This window comes from Lichenostomus cassidix, chromosome 1Aa, assembly GCF_008360975.1.
Source record: "Lichenostomus cassidix isolate B80296 chromosome 1Aa, HeHo_3.0, whole genome shotgun sequence".
Taxonomy (NCBI): domain Eukaryota; kingdom Metazoa; phylum Chordata; class Aves; order Passeriformes; family Meliphagidae; genus Lichenostomus; species Lichenostomus cassidix.
Window position 1 is genome coordinate 7,397,777 of NC_139480.1, and position 18,440 is coordinate 7,416,216.

The 18,440-nt window shown below is 42.0% G+C and overlaps 1 protein-coding gene across 4 annotated transcripts in view; it reads right to left on the bottom strand.

Annotated features, from left to right (window-relative positions):
- Positions 1 to 18,440, bottom strand: part of GRM3 (glutamate metabotropic receptor 3) — a 102,226-nt gene that overhangs the window by 21,328 nt on the left and 62,458 nt on the right. For all 4 annotated transcript variants that reach the window (XM_085083233.1, XM_085083241.1, XM_085083249.1 and 1 more), the window contains one exon: positions 9,315 to 10,170. In XM_085083233.1, coding sequence (XP_084939359.1) covers positions 9,315 to 10,170 — 856 coding nt within the window. The remainder of the gene's footprint in view (positions 1 to 9,314; positions 10,171 to 18,440) is intronic.

Genomic DNA, 18,440 nt, shown 5'->3' on the forward strand with positions numbered 1-18,440 from the left:
GGAATCTGTGCATAGCAGTAAGTAGAAAAATGCACTGCATGAAACCTCCATTGAAATGAGGAACAATTGCAGATAAACATTTAAAAAGTGAATATCTCTCAGCCTTCAGAAATTGTCTTGAATTTCTTTTGTGAGAAATGTGCTGGATATATATGTGTCATTAGTCTAGAAGAGATGAGATGATTCATATATTGCCAAGTAGAAAGATGAGCTTGAACAAGAAAAACAAAACTGTAGTAGATGAAATGCAGACACAAGACTGAGGGAGCAGAGGCTTTTAGAGTGTGAGGTGCAATAACCTCTGCTTTCCATCTACTGGGTGTTTGCAACCACCATTCCCATCCCCACTGCTTCTGGCCCTGAGCTGCTCTTCACATGCCTGCAAGAAAGAGTGAGTTTTGTGTGGAGACCCTACATCCCAACTTACCGGTCTTGGTAATTTCTTTATAAAATACATGCCGTAAGATTAAGGATTTATATTTGGAGACATGGTACTCTCTGGTGCTGAACCCTTTTTCATTCCCAACAGTGAGCAGGTGAGCAGCCAATGGATGGAGAAAAAGCAAGAGAGCAAATCAAAGGATTGCTCTGGTAGCCATGCTCCAGCTAGGATTTCATGGACATTTCTGTTAGAAGTTTCTCTGCTTCTGATACCTCTGGGCATGAATATGGGTCTTTCCCCCCTTGCCTTGAATTTTAGTATTCTTTGTCTTCATTTGGTATATGCTCAGACAAACAAACTTTCATGACAGGAAGAAGGAAACAAAAGGAAATGACTCATCCAGATAACAGCAATGAAATATATTTTTACATTATATTCTATATCTGCTAACTAAATAACCATAAATATTGCAGGGATGCCAAGGAAGACATTCTCTGAGATGCTTTTAGAGGTGTTTAGAAACTTGGCTCTGACAAATGTGGAAAGGAAAGAAAGTAACACACATTTGTCTGCCTGGTCCATCCAGTTTACAGTTGATGGGAGTTGTGTAGAAGGTCATTTTGTGAAGAGCATGCATATGTAAAAGGAGTTTCTGCTCCATTAAGATGTAGAGGTGACTGCTTTTTGAAAAAATGGGAAAAATTTTGGGAAAAATATGTTAGTGGAAAATGTAAACATTGGCTGTTTTGAGTTTGGGTTTCTTTCTCCCTTTTCATAGAGAAACAGCTCTGAATCACTGAGTGGGTTTTTTACCTTTTTTTCTACACTGGGAATCAGAAACAGACAAGACAAATTGAAGGGAATAATTCAGGCTTTGCAGAAAACTCAAATAGGTTCATATGCTCATCTGGGCTGCAGTCTAACAAGTACAAATACAGCAATCAGCTTGGGATAGGTTTGTTGCAAACTTGCTCCATGGAAGAGATGTAGGATTCAGACCATGATTCATGTCTAGATTGCAGCACCAGGCTGGGCTGAGTGTCAGTGTCACACTAATGCAGCTGTACTCCTCTGTTCCCTGTTCCCATTTAGCCACTGTTAGCCTGGGAATATCTTTGCACTGTGCTCTGCTGGGTGAAGAAAATGTGTCTTCCAGGAATGTCATGAAGTTAAGGTTATTTCAGAAGAAAAGATACTTTTCTACAGATTATGCTTTCACTTCTGCTTTTGTAGCATAATTATTAGCTGCCAGCAAGGATATAGATTTTTAAAAAATAACATAACATTTAGTTGTCTTTGGGATTTGACATCTGGATTTGTGACTTTCTGTAGTTTTCTTCATCACCTTTTGAAAAGATGAATTTTCTTGGAGACTCACTGGAAGTCCTGGACACACCTGGATTACTCAAAAGAGTGAAATGGAATCTCCTTCTCATGTCCTTGTCCTCATCCTCATGAACACTTCTGTGGTCACATTCTGAGCAAAGCCTTTGCCTTTGTCAGACCCTAATGTAGTATCTCAGCATGCAAGTGAGACTAATAACATTAGCCATGGAAGTGCTGAAGTGCTCTTCTGTAGCAGCTGGTAGAGAAGGATCTGGTCTTTCCATGGGCTTTTCAGAACCAAATTAGATACTAAAATGCAAGGGATAGGAATCCCAAACCAAACTCTTCTCTCTCACCTGATATCTTTTCCTTCAAATTCACAAGAAGAAAGAAGCAGACTTGAGATCTCTTCACTTAGGTGTGAACGTTTCTCACAGGTAAATCTGCATGAAGACTAAGAATATAATCTATGGTATGTCCTGAGTTGCCCCCCTACTGTAAAACCCAGTGGGACTGGGAAAGAGAATGTGTGTATTTTGGGGGATGAAAATGTTGTACAAGACTTCCTGCTCCTCTGAGGACTTGGAATGTACAGACCCTTGGTATTTGGGATTCACATATCATTTGCCAGCAAAACAAAAGATAAAATAATAACTATTATAAAACAAGCAGCAGGCAAACACAGGAGTCTGTGATTTAGAGAAATTAGGTTACCAAGCCTTCTGTCTCTCAAATATGTGATCTGAAAGAAAATCATTGCTCAGTTTGTCAGTCATGTGTTTCTCCACAAACACAGGGTGTCTAATCTCATCCTCATTTACACACTCACATGGATGCTGCGAAATCCAGAGATTTATGGATGCCTAAAGGCTACGTTATTAATAGGATATAAGCAGCTGACTATAAATTACATACAAGGCATAGACTATATAATTTTATATTCAGTATTTCATAGCTCAGCTGAAGTGGTAGGTTGTTTAAATATTCTAGTAGAGGAAACTGAGGTAGAGATCTAGTTGCCATTTTAGGGATGCCAAGTACTTTCCCCTAAATATGCCCCTATAACAGGTTTGGGGCTGTTGCTGGCCTGTCGTTTCTGCAGGCTTTCTAGGAATGGCACCCAGCTGGGTAAAGGCCAAAGGCAACATAGCTCCAGAGACTTCCTGAGAAGAAATGCTGTTTCTGCTCTGTGTCCTGCTACTGCTGCATTTCCCATCTTTCTGTCCATGGGAGCTCAGAGCCCAGGTCAGGCAGGCAGTGGTGGCAGCAGGCAGAAGTACCTTGCTCCTGTGTTAGGTGGGGAGCAATGGCCCAGCACACCTTGGCCTCAGCTGCTGGAGCTCATCTCAAGGGGTAAAAACACAATTCAACATCTGCTCCTGCTCACTCCGGCTAATTACTGTGAATTAGTGCCAAAGGAAAGCTTGAAACAGCAGCTTTTTTATGGTGGTATCTAGCTTGATAGCCATTATCAGGTAGGTCACTGACCTGCCATCATGTCAAGAGAAGTTTTAATGGATATTTTATTTGGAACATGTGCCCTGGAGAGGACTATGCCTGTGTCCTGCTGCCAGCCCAGGTATCCAATTCAGAGGGTGTAGTGAGTGACACACAACACATCCACAGTGCAGACCAGTTGCTTGCCATCATGATACCTCAAACCTAAACTAGTGGTTACAAAGGTTCTGTAATATTTAATTTCAACCAGTTTACATCTGTGGAGTCCTCAGCACATTGGTCTGATTGTACAGTTGTCTTTCCTTTCAGCAGGAGGTTAGATTAGAAACCTCCCAAGTACCCTTCCAACCTGCTTTACTCTTTATAATTTTATATATTATGAATCTATAGCATACACAATTAAATATCTACATAAATGTACATATATATATAAACAAAGTACATAAAGATTTTAATATACACACATACTAAAATTTTCAGGAGGACTAAGTAGAGATTAGCTTATTTACCCTTGGAGGGTAAATTTGCCCAAAGGACAAGGACAGCAGATCCTATGAGGTCTGTAAAGAGAGGAGGAAGGAGAAAGTAGATGAGGCCATCAGGATTACCAGGCCATCAAAATCTCTCTGCAGCTCTCTGTGTGTTTACACCAATGTGAGTCTAATACAGAGAGAAGATAGGAAAATACTGTGCAGCTTCAAGTGTTCCTCTTCTCTGAAACAGCAAGTCTCAAGTGGGCTTTCAGAGACTGTCCCTTAGCTGCTTGCAAGGTTTTAAATGGTATGACACGTTTGTGGTCCAAGGAAAAGGCAGTAATTTTTTCCTATAAATCATAGACATCTTTTTTATGTTTGTTTTTAATTAGTATCTTGGGGAATTCACTCTACGTTTTCCTTGCTTTTATTCGCTACAAATCCATCATATATTACATTTTTACAACTTTTATGATTAACAATGTATCTGAAAGTACCTTTTGGTTTATTTTACACATAAGCTTCAAGGAAGACCGGGAGGACCTCACTGCTGACTGAGTGCTGAAGGCAAGGGGGGTCTGACCTGATGAGAAGGAGCTCCTTGGGTGAGATGCCAGAGTAGCAGGGCCATCTGCTGCAGAGCCTGGCCTTTGAGCTCCAGCTTTACCCTGCACAGGTACTCCCTGCTGTAAACTCATAGCTGGCCTCTGAAGTTTCTGCAGCTGTAATTTGTGATAGCAAATGCAGCATTCTTTTGGTCTGTGCTCCATGCAGCCTGGCTCAGCATTGAGTTTTGAAGTGTACTTTTAACAGGAGCTGTTTATGGCTAAATCCCAGAGCAGGGCCCCTGCAATGCTGCTGTGCTCACAAGTAATGTGACATCTGCTTGTTGCAGACCATGACTCTTAAGCCCTTTCTTACTTGGATGGAACAGTTAAGATGGAAATGGTCTGTGAAATTGTGTTCCCACAACAGAAGTCACCGGTGTTCAACAATAAATGAGAAGGTAAATTTGTGTTTCTGCCTCATATTATTTGAGTGTTGACTGGGGCAGAGTGAGGAGGAATAAAAGAAAAAAACAAACCACATGGAAATGTAAGACCAGGTAAGAATAGAAGTTTTGTCATAAAGTCCAATGGAGGACAGGGGACAAATCAGACCTGACTTAAAACCCTTTTCTCATTTGGAGTAGCCATTCTTGTTAGCCATGGGAGGGGATTTGCCCAGGATAAGCTAGTCTGATGACACAGGCTTTGCTGTAGAAGGGATGGATTTCTGAACACAAGACAGAAAGGGACATGACAATGATTCCTGTTACTCAGAAGGAAGAAAGGGGTAGGAAAAGACACCAAGTACTTGAAATATGCATTGTCTAAAATTTTTTATGATTTTTTTCCAGGTCTACTTTAACCAAATTCCTCCAACCATTAGCTGTGGAGATTCAGAAAGCTGCATAAGACAAGTGGACATGCATGCATCCCAAAATCTACCCCCCTCTACCCACATATGCTCCCACACTACACTTGGGATAGAGTTAGTCCTGTTATACCCTTGGCCTTGCTAATTGCAGTGGGAAAAGCTGGAGCCCAGCCCCACACTCGTGGGTAACAAGGCTGTGATCATGCACAGCCAGATAAGCAACCCTGGGCCAGATGGAGCTACTGCTGGTCCTTCAGTGTCATTCCTGCCCTTCCTCACCTCCAGTCCAATGTCCTGGAAGAGCAGTTACACCAGGCAGCACATGTAGGGTACAGCTGTACTGGACCCTGCCACTTTTTTATCCCAAGTGATGGACACTCCTCTCACACTGTCCTGGCACTCGTCACATGTGAGGCTTGCAGAAGTGCTGTGGGCAATGACAACACTGCTATTCTGTGTTGTCCTTGTGGCTTAAATAAACTAAAACAGCCAGCAAAGCTGTTTGCTGCACTGTCCCCTGCACCCTTGTGAGGCAGCAAGGCTTCTGAATATGTGGATTCACCCTTGGATTCAAAGCCCTCCCAGGAGTCTCTCTGTATGCTGCCCTTCACCAGGCAATGGCTGGGTATGATGAGGAGTTGAGTTTACTCTGTGCTTTCTCCCATGGAGACCTTTACTTTTGTTCAGCACTTCTTTGTTGTTCTGGTAATACAAGTTAACAGCCTCTTGAACCAGCATCTCTTTATCAGCAGAAAACCATCACGACTCAGAACATCAAGTGCTGCACTTGTGCCCTCAGGAGGGAACGCAGAGGATGGGAAGATCAAGAAGATGAACCAGCCTATATCTCTTCGAAAGGCCAAACAAGCACTGAAATAGAGTGAGTGCATTTATCTAGGGGCTGGGCTTTGCATTCTCACATCCTGCTGCGGGAAGCTGGAATTAGGCACAGGTGTCTCTTTTTTCCTTTCCTGAAAAGATTCAGGATATCACGACGTTTGTTATATATGACTTACTGACTTGCAAGAAAATTATGTGCTTGGTGCATCTCACAGACAATAGGGAATGAAATCTCACCACGTCTTTGCGCCACACTGAAGTTCTGTGGAGTTATTTCAATTTAATGAAAAAGGAGAAATAAGTAGGAACCCAGAAATACTAGTGAAATACCTGTCACACAGCATGCCGGCAGCAGTGGCAGAACGAGGGTGCACAAATCCTGGCCAGTATCCTGCAAAAGCCCTGCTGTTAGCTGGTCCCTGAGTATTTCCTTGCAGAGCACATTATTGCTGTGCCTGAGAGTCTCACTTCAGGCTTTCAGCTAAATGGCAAGTGAAAATAAACCTTAATCACTCTATGCTCCATCTGTAGTCAGTAGCAAGAGATGTAGGGGCAAATCATACCTCGCATGGTCTGGAGCACACTCTGTAAGTGCTGATCCCCTCCATTAACTGTAATCAAAGACTAATCAAAACTAATTTGAGTGTGAAGGGTAAATGTCTAAAATTGCTCCGTCCCACACCAGTCATGGAAATGCACCCGATCGTTTACTCAGAGTGGCATGTGTGAAATACACCATGTTCCAGGAACCTGGGACAATACATTCAGGGCCATTTGCTAGATTTCTTCCATGGAAACCTGAGGGTTTATGCATGCAGGGCTTATCTATGTGGACCCCTGCGTTTCAGAGGAGGAGGCATTGCTTAAATAGCTGCTTGTGTGTCTGCAAATATGGTAATCACTGTTCTGTTTCTTGCCTGCTTCCTTGTGGTGAGTGTGGATTGCTACCCAGGCTGAAGAAGAGAGAAAATCCACAACCTGACTTGGTAGCAGTGTACCTGCTGGGCTGGTAACTTCCATGCCACACTCTCTCTGCACTGGGGAAACGTTCTCAGGTTTGGAGGTGAAAACGGGAGTGTCGTTGATCAAATGCACCATGCAACAAGGTCCTCATATTGCATTATCAACACACCCAAAGACCTTCTTCAGCCAGGAAAGAGAAAAGGATAACTCTTGGTTCCACAGAAATCAATGACAAGACTTAAATGTATTAAAATCTCTCATATGTATTAATTTTTCAAACCTTTCTGAAAGGAAGAAGACATGGAAGATTTGCTGAATAACTTGCTACATAAAAAATCACTCACCTGCTTAAAAAATAGCTTACATTAAAACATTATAATGGAAGAACTAATAACAAAGAAAGCAGATGAGCAAATCATATTGTAAGCTGGTAAAAATATGTATGGAACAAAGCCATTGGAAAAGAACTTGACAGGTTTCTTCATGTTTTAAATTGGAAATGAAAATTAACTGAAACTAAAGCTCTTCAGAGTTTCAAAGATTTTCATGCTGATTTTTAATCAAATTAATTTGGTTTAAAAAAAGAGCCTTCTGTTTTCAAAACCGAAAAATTACAGGCTTCAATTTTTTTTCCAGCTTGAGCAGTTCAACTTCCAACACACAAAAGTATAAAAGAGATTTCAGTCAAAGTTAAAATTAGTTTTTCTTGCTCTAATCAAACAAAGGTATTCCTGAAGTTTTGGTCAAAGACAGTTGGGGTCATTTTGACTTTATATATAAATGTTGAGTGGGAAAATGCTAGTGTTTAAAAAATATCTGCATGTTAGAAAAGTGATTAAGAATCCTATACTTGAACTAAGGTGGCTTAGTGTTAAAGCTGGGGTCTATTAATAGTGTCTTCATTTAAGCCCATAAAAATAAATACCTGTAGTGTCAGAAAAGTCTTTAAAATAATTGAAGTTTAAGATATTGAAGTGCCTATTCATTTGGGTGGGTTATTCCATTCCTGAAGTATCTCCCTGGCAGAGACAGAAGCACACCACTGCCTTCCCTCCTGATCAGTATTCCAGGACCCAACTCCCATGAAGTGCTGTCCTCCTAAAACCAATTGATTTCAACAATTTAAAGACATTCAAGTGCCTCTGAGGATAACTGCAGGCAAGTGAGAAAATAGTTTCTATGTTTTAAGTGCTGTGAGGAGGGGAAGGAGAAAGGATTCTTCTTAATTTCCAGAGATCTAGACCCAAAAAGTTTGTTTCATTCTGATTTGAGTACTTGGCTACACCAGCCATTCCCCACTGGGAGTGAGAGGAGCATCAGGGATGTGGTTGGTAGTATCTAGACATGATCTGAATCAAGTGCTGAGAAGACCTCTAAGGGAGGGGAGAGTTCAAGCTCCAATTTGACAATTTTACATAGTTTCCAGTGTTATTAGCATTGTACAATTATTGAAGGCCTCTTGAGATTGAGCATGCTGCATCATACACATTTATCCTTCAATTCCTCTTGGAGCTAGTTCTCACACAAAACACAGCGTGATGTTTCCTTACTATCAACTCAGTCAGCTGAGAATATCAGTTTAATAATACATAGAAATGCAGGTTCAACCTCAATGCTTCAGAAGAAAGTTAGACATGTAACAACAGAAAGACAGAATGTTCTACACTTTGTTTCCTCTGTAGATCTATTTACCTTTCCTGAGGTGTAATATTGTTATGGCATAGTATTAATAATAAAGCTAAACTCAGCCATATGTGATGGCAAAATCACAGAGGTGGCATGTGCTGTGCAGCCAGTCCCCATGAAGTTTGCTCATATCATTCCCAGGTTGACCACCCTCCTCCACGCCTCCTGCACATGTTTAATGTAGCTTTTTTACACTTTGTCATTTAAGCCTGAAGTTCTGTAACACAGGTAATGGCACTATCCCATATATTTAAATATTTTATGCACATCTGGTTCTATGACAGGAATTATTACTTTATTATTGCAAGGACTTTGGCCATGGTCCAACAATTATGTAAATTCATAGCAAAACGAGGGAGAGGAGGCCAAGCCTTGGCATAGGAATTGCAGGCAGCTGCCTGGTGTAGCAGGTGGTGAAAGGACCATTGGCTTTCAGACATGCCCAAACTGGCTGTGAATTAAATGGGTTGGTGTGTGGAATTTTAGAGGATGGAATGCAACATTGCCAAGACCAGCTGTTGCCACCTTCACCTGTTCCTTCTGCTGGAAGCAGGAGAACCATCAAGCTGTTTTTTTAGGGTTCTCACCAGGCTCCTCTTCCTTCTCCTTTCTGCCTTCTTGTGACAGGATTGGCTTTGCCTGGGTGCCATCCTGGTCTAAACTGTGAAAATAGTTGCTACCAGTAATTTGGCTTGCTGTTACCATGACAGATGAACATTTCATTAATTACAGTGCCATTCTGTATGTACCAAAAGAGGAGTTATTACCTGTAAAGTTTACTTTAAGGAGATAATCCTTGTACAGCTTCCTGCCATCCAGATGCTTCATGGCATCACAGAGTTTGGTGGTGTTTGGGCAGAGAGTCCTCTGCATTTTATGCAAGGCATGGGCCATTGCATACACAGCATTCACCACAAACATGATCTTGGACTCTTGCTCGTAGTTGGAACTGTTGATGGTGAAGTGCTTGTCGCAGGCCTTTTTGTGCGGTTTCCGGTTCTGCAGATTGCACTGGAATTTTTGCTCCCAGAAGTCCTTGAACCAGGGGTTGCGCCTGTTGTTGTAAGGACTGAGACTTTGGAAGTACTTGTCAAACTCTTTAACGGGATGGGAAGCAAGCTCCAGGGTTATGGCCCCAGACGCTATGTGCTCGTTGCCCTTGACGATGCTCTCCTGCGCTCCCCACCCGTCGCTGGCGATCCAGGTGAAGGAAACATTGAAGCGGTTGGCGGCTGCAATGAGCTCCCGGGAGTCATCGCCTCGCATGAAGAGCACCACCACCCTGGCATTGGGTTTCTGGAGCAGCTCCTTGATCACGCCATCATAAGATTTCCTGATGTTGGACCGTCCCACTTTCTCAGAGGTGGCGATGCAGATGTTGCGCAGGCGAGCTTCCTGCTCGAAGGCCTCGATCCCTGTCTCCCCGTAGTCTCCTTCAGAAGCCACTGTTGACACGTAAGTCCAGTTGAAATACCTCAAGATTTCAGCCATGGCTTTTGCTTGGTAGAAGTCCGGGGGAACTGTCCGTGCGAAATAATCGTAGCGGGATTTGTCGCTCAGCTTGGCGCTGGTGGAGGCGTAGCTTATCTGGGGGATCTGGAAGAGTCTGAGCAAATTTGCCACCTAGAGAAAAAGGGGCAGCACAGATTATTAAAGAGTGGTATTTATAAAACCCAACAGAAATATTTAGGGAAAGGCATTGACAGTGTTTTTTAATGAGAGATGTTCTGAGAATCACAGATTGAGGGTGTTGGTAGAGGATGTTGGTAACAAACTCCAGTGAGAGCATTGCACTGAGCATATGCACAAAAGCTGTTCTGATGCCCAGTTAATTCCCTGGGTCCTGCTGGGACTGTAACAGGCCTTTATTTTTGTGAAATTGAGCCTGTTTAAACCAACAGATAATTAGACACAAATGGACAATATATTTCAGTTTCAGACTGTGTTCCTTATTAAGGTCTGGCGATTTGCATGCCTTTGCTGTTCATAGTGGGATACATCTTCTCCAAGACTCGTATTTGATAACCAAATGCACTAATAAGACATAACTTTCCCTTTTGTGCAAATATCACAAATGTACAGGCCTTTCGCAGAACTTTCTAATCTCATTCAAGGTAAGTCCCCACCTCCCCCACATTTTACTAATTTAAACTCTTTCTTTCTTAGACGTTCTTACTTGCTGAGATGGTACATTTGTTGCATGTTAGTATTCTTGAAGTGTTGCACACTGTCACAGAACCACAGAATCACACATTCACAGATGCACAGAATCACAGAATAGTCTCAACTGGAAGTGACCCACAAGGATCATTTAATCCAACTCTTAAGTGAAAGGCCCATATGGGGACCAAACCCATGACCTTGGCATTATTAGCACCATGCTCTACCCAACTGATCTAATGTCATGTTGACCTACAGTTTTTAAAAAATAACAAAAACTTTTAGTAATGTCTATGTGCCCTTCTGGTTTGATTTATGTGGTCCAAAGTCCTGCCTTTTTTTTTGTCTTCTTCATATGTTGCTATGCCCGATGCTTAAATATCCCCAAATCTACTCTGCTGCTCCCATAGAAGTACAACACCTGATCAGATCTGGAAAGAAATGAAGAGAGATTATGGCATTTTTTTTCCTATGATAGCTTCTTAAGTGACAAAGGGAAGATTGGTGACTAGAAGCTGTGTCCAGTAAATTAAATTTGAAGCTAATATTGGAGCACAGCCTGATGAAACCATTTGAAAAGCAATAGTGTGCTTGAGATTCCTGCAATAGTGTACTTGAGATTCCCAAAGGAAACTTATTAAAAATTGCCCAATCATTTAATTTTTTTAATCTTCCCCAGATGTTTCTTTGACCACAGACTGTCTGTGAGAATTCAAAGGCAAAGGGCTTTTTTGAAAAAAGTGTTGTTGAGCAGGCAAATTTTGAAGGCCCAGACATCAGAAGAAAATTAGACAGTCTGGTTTAAAAAAAAACCAACAAAACAAAACAGAAGAATTTTATTGCTTTTCAGCAACCTGTATGACTTGGCATATTATAAATTTAGATTCTGTCTTTTCTGTAATGCAGACACTGAACTAGTACCTGCTACAGTTCAGTGCCTCCCTGTAAACTGGTGCAATCCCATCTGGGCCAGACTCTGCTGGCAGCCCTACATGTACAGGGACTTTCACAAGTCCTGAGCCACATGGAACTGAGGACTTCAGGAGGTCCTTGTCCTCCTGTCCTTCTGGAACATCAGGAAAGACCAAGTGTCCTAGCATATCACTCGTAGCTGTTGAGGTGTTGAAGTTCACCTTCTCAAAATGAACCCCTTGTTAGTGGCTTATTTTAGTTTAAACCAAAATAAAACCTTTTCAATAGTGCTTGGAAGGAGCACCCTGAGCTTTAGCTACCACTCTGCAGTTTTGCCAGTGAGTTTTGCCCAAGGCTTGGAAGTGCTGTTGCTGAACAAGTTACTGTCCCTCAGAAAGCAACTGATGTGCCCTTATCCTCCCTGCTAGATGGCAACAGGCATTAAACTGCCTTATTCTAGAGCTGTGGGATTTAATTTGCATCGTGGGGATGTAAATGAACAGCTTTAAAGCAACAGGATGGGCAGAGATGCTGGTTTTGTCACCAAGGTACAATGGATGCTTTGAGCATTGCTAAGTCCCTGTGGCTTTGTAACTTTGATTACATGCCCACATTTCCACCTGGTTTGGTTCACATGTCCTCTCTCAACAAGAGCACTCTGGTTTGCTAACAAGAATGTATTCCATGTAGCTATTCTGGAACATTTCTTGCAGAACTGTGTGGGCTGGAATTGCTATTCTTGTCTCAGTTTATTCTAGCAGGAATTATTTTATTTGTGCTAAACCATAATGATGATATGCACACATATCATTCTGCATTTCCCCCCTCAAACTGGCTAAAGAAGAAGTCCATTTTCAGCAGCTCAAGTAATGCTGTTCAGTGTGTAGACAAACCTTCAGCTCACAGAAAGATGCTCCTAACAAATATAGCAGCTTCTCTGTAGTTGGTGGTTTTTTTCCTTTTTTCCTTTTTCTCTTTTTTTTTTTTCTTTTTTCTTTTAGTCTAGGCAGCAAAAGCATCCATGGAGCTACTCTTCCAGTTTACACAGGGGCCCTCAGCCTTGGAGGACACTATACTTCTAGGGTTCCTGCAAACAGCTGCAATTCTGATTCCTGTGCTCTGGGGAGAAGAAAGCTCTCGTGTTTACAGCTGTTTTCTGTAATGCTCTTCATTACAAAGCTGTCCAGATGGCAGATTTTTCATGGACTAAAAATTAAAAAATATGAGAAAGTCTGAATAATCAAAAAGGATAGTGACCCAATCATCGCTGAGAACTATGACTGCTCATGGAGTTCAGTGAAGTTGTATGTTATTAATTCAGATCAGGACACTCTTCTTGAAGTTCTCAAGTGGGGATTTTCTGGAATATTGTAATATCCTTATATTAGGGAATAATTTTACATAAAAGCTCAAGTCTGAGGCACTTAGCTGATGCAATTGATGTCAGAACTGTCCCCTTTTCCAGCCATTTCCATGCTGATCTGAGCATTTGATTCTGAAAATGTTATCCTGGTTAAGAGACTAACATGATAATAGCACAAGTAGCAGGTTCTGCAGAGGAGCTGAGACTAAGTCTACTCAGTGTAGTAGAGGACAGTGTAAACCAGAGTTATGTGCACTGAGATTGAACCACCTGAGGCTCACTTCCACTGTAGCTCCATGTTGCCTTGGCATGTGTGCTACAGCTTCAAAATTGCTGTGCAGATCCAGCTTTTGCTAAGTGAAATAATTTATTCTGGCAAAGCTCCAGGGAGCAATTTAATCAAGCCGTGGTGCACGCAATTAGTGCCTGAAATCCATATGTTGGCACTTAAGCAGCAGTAGTAGCCAGGCTTTCTCGCTGTCAAAACTGGTGGTTTTGCAGATACCTTTGAAGATAAGTCTGGATGTTCTGCATCTGCAAACCAAAACAGCCACTTTGCACAGCTCGCTGTGAACAAAGCGTGTCAATAGAGTCAGTGTTCAGCGTGATGGGAAACCTTTATGAGCTCTCACTGCTGGGCTTATTAGTGCAGCCACTATCCTGTGGTAAAGTGCCCACTCCCCAGGCAAACCTGGCTCTCTCTCAGGGCTGGATGGTGGTGATTCACTGTCCAACATGAGCAGAAAGTCCAGTGCCAGCCACGTCCCTCCGTAGGGACATAGAGCACCAGCAAATAGTGCAAATGGAGTGGCTGTGGCAGTGCCAGGGGAAACCAATGCCCCTGTCCCAGCACTGGAGCCACAGCTGTCATTTCTGCTTCTCTGAGCTGCAGGGACAGGATAAATGCTTGTGGGAAATTGCCAATCTTGTTTAAAACACTGAAAATGGCTTCATAATAACCACCTGCAAGGAGCCATGAATTAGATACAGCTATCAAACATATGAACCTGGTTTCTGAGTGTATTTGTGGCCATTCAAGAGTCCTGCTGGTAAATGGGGACAGATAGGTAACACCTCTATGTCTCTGTAACCTTGCTCTGTCTTGTGATTTATTGAGTCTCATTGAACATTTTGCCTAACATTCATAAAACTTTTTTCGACTGCAGCAGAATTTATTCTGATGTTTTTGTTAAAATTTCCCTTTTTAATGGCCCAGAGATTGTTACATGGATTGTTTGAATTTGTATGGGACTGGAAAACACAGGAAACATTTTGGAAAAAAGATAAATCTCAAGAGTGCTAGAATAGATAAGATTTCTTCACCATAACACACAAGTGTGTATTGCACATTTGTTGGACACAGGAGGCCCCTTGTTAGATGACAGTGCTCTCTGCCCTTCTGAAATTTAACCACGTGAGAATCTCATGGCACTTAACATGGCTTAATGAATCTAATTTCACAGAGCTCCTCTGAGACAGGCAAGAGCTACTGTGTCTGCTCTGAACAGACAATAAATTAGGCTACGGAACAGAATAGGATTGAGGTAAAGGAGTTTTGTCTCTATGGAGAAACTGGACAAATCTCTGTTTCTCTGAGCTGCAATCTGTCCTAATGGAGATTCTGGTGCTGCCTTTGGTCTCATGAGAAAGTCTTTCTATTTCTGGGAATAAGTTCTTGTCCAGATTCCTACAGCAAGACCATGGCAAAGCTATGTCCCAAGGTTTTCCTAATTTCTAGATCATTGCTATAACAGGGTCTGAGCTCCTGCTTTGAAGGAACATGTCCTGCTGCCAGTGTATGTTGTATCCAGCTCCTAAGTGATGGTAATCTACCTGGTTGGCTTTTTACTCTTATCTGGGCAGCTCAATATCAAACTACAGCTAAAGCATTCATTCCGATATATAACACGGGTTTTTTTCCTTATTTAAATTTTTCATGTTTCTTAAATCTAAAAATATAATAAAATTTTGGCACAAAGTGATATTTTAAAAGGCAGGAAAGAAACACTGGTTCTGAGTGGGCTGGGATGTGGCTGTGAGGTAGGTGGCAGGCATAAAGCTCAGGTAAAGACTAAATAAGGCACCTCTCTAGGCAGCAGTCTCCACTGGCCTGTGCAATCTCCCCATGGTCCCAACCCTGGGTTGTGCATTTTTTCTCAGGTTAAAATCTCCCTTTTTTCATTTTATAACTATTTTCTTCTATCCTCTGGTCATGCATCATGTTGGTAAAGACATTCATTTTGTGTTCCTGAGAACAAACCCGTACATACTGAAAAGCTGATATTAGGTTCCCTCTAAACCTTCTCTACTCCAGGCTAAACACATGCAGTTTCCTCAATTTATTCTTGTAGGGTTTGTGTTCCAGACTCTCCTCCCCGTGATTATGATTGCATTTATTAAATCATCCTTTTACTGAGGGACCCGAAGCTGGACATAATATTCTAGATGTGGTTCAATGAGAATAGAATAAATAGAAATATTTATTTCCATCTATGTTCTGGCTATGTTTCTGCAGGTACAGCCCAGCAGGCTGTGAGCCTATTGAGCTGCCAGACTATATCACTGGCAATAAATGTGAGCAATACTGAAAAGCTGGGCTCCACCATAATTTTACCTCTTCTCTTGGGATTTAGTAGGCTCTTACCAGGGGACAGTGTGACCCAGAGTGACTCAGTCTGGACACTTCTGACATACTCACATAATTTGGGAGTATTTGGGAGTAGGAGAGTTCAGTGATGCAAATGCAGTTGCTCAGCTTGGACCCAAGGAAAAAAATCACTTCAAACCAATTTGTTTTCAAAGGGAAATTAGGACTTTAAGGGCCTTACTCCTTTCAGAATTGAAAAATATTTATCAGCCTGGAACATCATCTCTCCCTAGCCCATTTTTAAAATGATGGGTGCCATCTCTGGGATGTTATAATAATATCAGTCACTATGGAAGGCAGTGACTGCACAGGGGCTGTGCCATGACCTGCAGCAGAAAATACCCTTTTGGCTTCAGCAGGACTCCAAGCACTGATCCCAGAAGGTCACTGGGAATGCCAGTATCCCAGTTCTTTAAATCATTAAAGGTCAGTTGTAAGGAACTCAGCCAAATGCTGTGAGGTTGTTTTGGAGTCCCAGCCTGGCTTGCTCTCCTATGGAATCTTCTGGCACATTGCAGGACTGAAGCAGTGGTTTCCATCAGCTTTCTCACTCTTTGGTATTAAGAGAGCTGTTTCCTAGTTTGTAATGTTCCTTAACAAAATTCCTTCTGAAAGGTAACTTAGGAAAAGATAATTCACTATCAAACAAATAAGTGTCTGGCATTTTTTGTTAGAGGGGAGAGGGGAGAAGGAAACATTATTTTTAGTCTTGCTCTTCTCCTGAAAATCTAGGCAATGAAGCTGGGGAAAATCTAGCTAAATATTTTCAGTGGATTCAGTAGCTGTCACTAAGAGAAAAGCAGTGTTTGAACTGTGAAGTAACTGCATCTGCACAATGGACATCAGAAATAAGGCATGCTGTCAGAATAACATCTAGGATTTCTGCAAAGGACTTGGGAATTTCTTTTTATATTTACATCCATCCTGTGTAATAAAATGCAAAGCATGGAGGGCATGCAGAGAAATGTTGTGCTTTGAGACAATTGTGAGGAAATTTTATTTTTTTTCCTGCAGGGGATGGCACAGTGAGCTGTCACATATGCACTCTGCTTCCATACAGCATTAACTCTTGAAATGAACTCAGCTGAGTGCTGAACTTATACCCTGAAGAGAAACCTGTGCAGAAGACCTTGCTTTGCATGAGGAGTGTAACTCTGAGACTTCATAAACCTTCCTGTGAGTGACTCATGTCACATTTACACATGATCAGAAAAGGTACTAAAACTGGGGCTGTTGGTTCTAAAAGAACACGGAATTGCTTCTGGAGTTAAAAGAGCTATCAGTGATAAATATGGTTATTTGAGACTCATTAACTGGTGAGTAAGTCCTAGACAGAAGGGGTAGAATGAGTGTAGATGCAGGTGACCAAAGCTAGTTCTTATTTTTGGCTCCTTTCTCTTGTAGTTACATCCTTTCCTGCTTGGAACAGTTTATTGCTCTCTAGAACTCCCTGAAACGAGCTCCCAAGTCAGCCTCTTCTCCCATGGAACAAGTGATAGGACAAAAGGAAAGGATCTCAAGTTGAGCCAGGGGAGGTTTAGATTAGATATTAGGAAAAATTTCTTCATTGAAATGGTGGTCGGGCATTGGAATAGGCTGCCCAGGGAGGTGATGGATTCACCAGCTCTGGAAGTGTTCAAAACACATGTGGATGTGGCACTTGGGAACATGGTTTAGTGGTGGAGTTGGCAGTGCTGGGTTAAAGGTTGTACTCGATGATCTTAGAGGTCTTTTCCAACCTTAATGATTCTATGATTCTCTCATTATATGCTAGGACTCCTTCCTTCTTACCTGTCATCTCAGCGCTTACTCATCCATCCCTATCAAATCGTATGATTTCCCCTTGGCAAAAGGAGAAAATGCACACACTGAAGAAAAAAAAATATATCCCAGTCCCAAATCAAAAACACTGCAAAGAAATCAGTTACTGTGGTATTTTCAAAGAAGCCAGCCAGAGGGAGGTACCCGTATTCTTTTGAAATCTCTAGGAAAGAAATGTCCAGTGTTCTTTGTACACTTTGAAAATCTCAGCCGAGTGGCTGTTCAGTTTCTGAATGTGGAATAGAAACAAAGAGAGGAACAAAGAGCAAGGATCTGGCTGAGAGGTAGTGGAGAGAGGGGAAGAACAGAGATAAAAAGAGGGAGAGTTTAAAGGAGACACATGGAAGTTGGCAAGTGCATGTGTAGCTTAAATGCTGGTGGTAGGTGGTCCATCTCACAGAACAGAATTTTTAATAAGGCTCTGGTTTGCTTTTACAAGCACAAAATCACCAGAGGCTGTCACTGCACGGCACAAATGGTGTGTGTGGCCTGGCAAACCCCTGCAGTCCCCTGCACATATCTCCTGCCCATATCCCTGTGGGGTCCATGCACAGTGGGACAGAGCTCCATATGTTACATTTTGTTTCTCTTTTGCATTTAGTTCTTTTAAGAATTTTGCACTATTTTCAGTGGTTATGGAAGTCAGAAGCTATTGTTAAGACTCTGGTTGAAAGATGGTTTATCCTTGGAGGAAGGAAATGGAGGTGATTAGCTTTCAGGCTACATGAGCCCTTGGCAGACTTTTGTGGCTAAGGAGAAACGACAGCCAGGAAAAGATTGCCAGTAAATGAGCACATATTCTGAATTTCATGCCAGATGGTCACACACTTAGGAGTGGCTTTAGCTTTTGTGATAGCAGTAATGCAGCGCTAAACCTTCTGCAGTGATTTTGGTACAGTTTACTTGAGACACAGCAAGGAATTGAAGAGAAGACAGCAGGGCATTCCTGTCTGTTCTGACATTTTTTCTGACCAGGCTCTAACTTGGAAA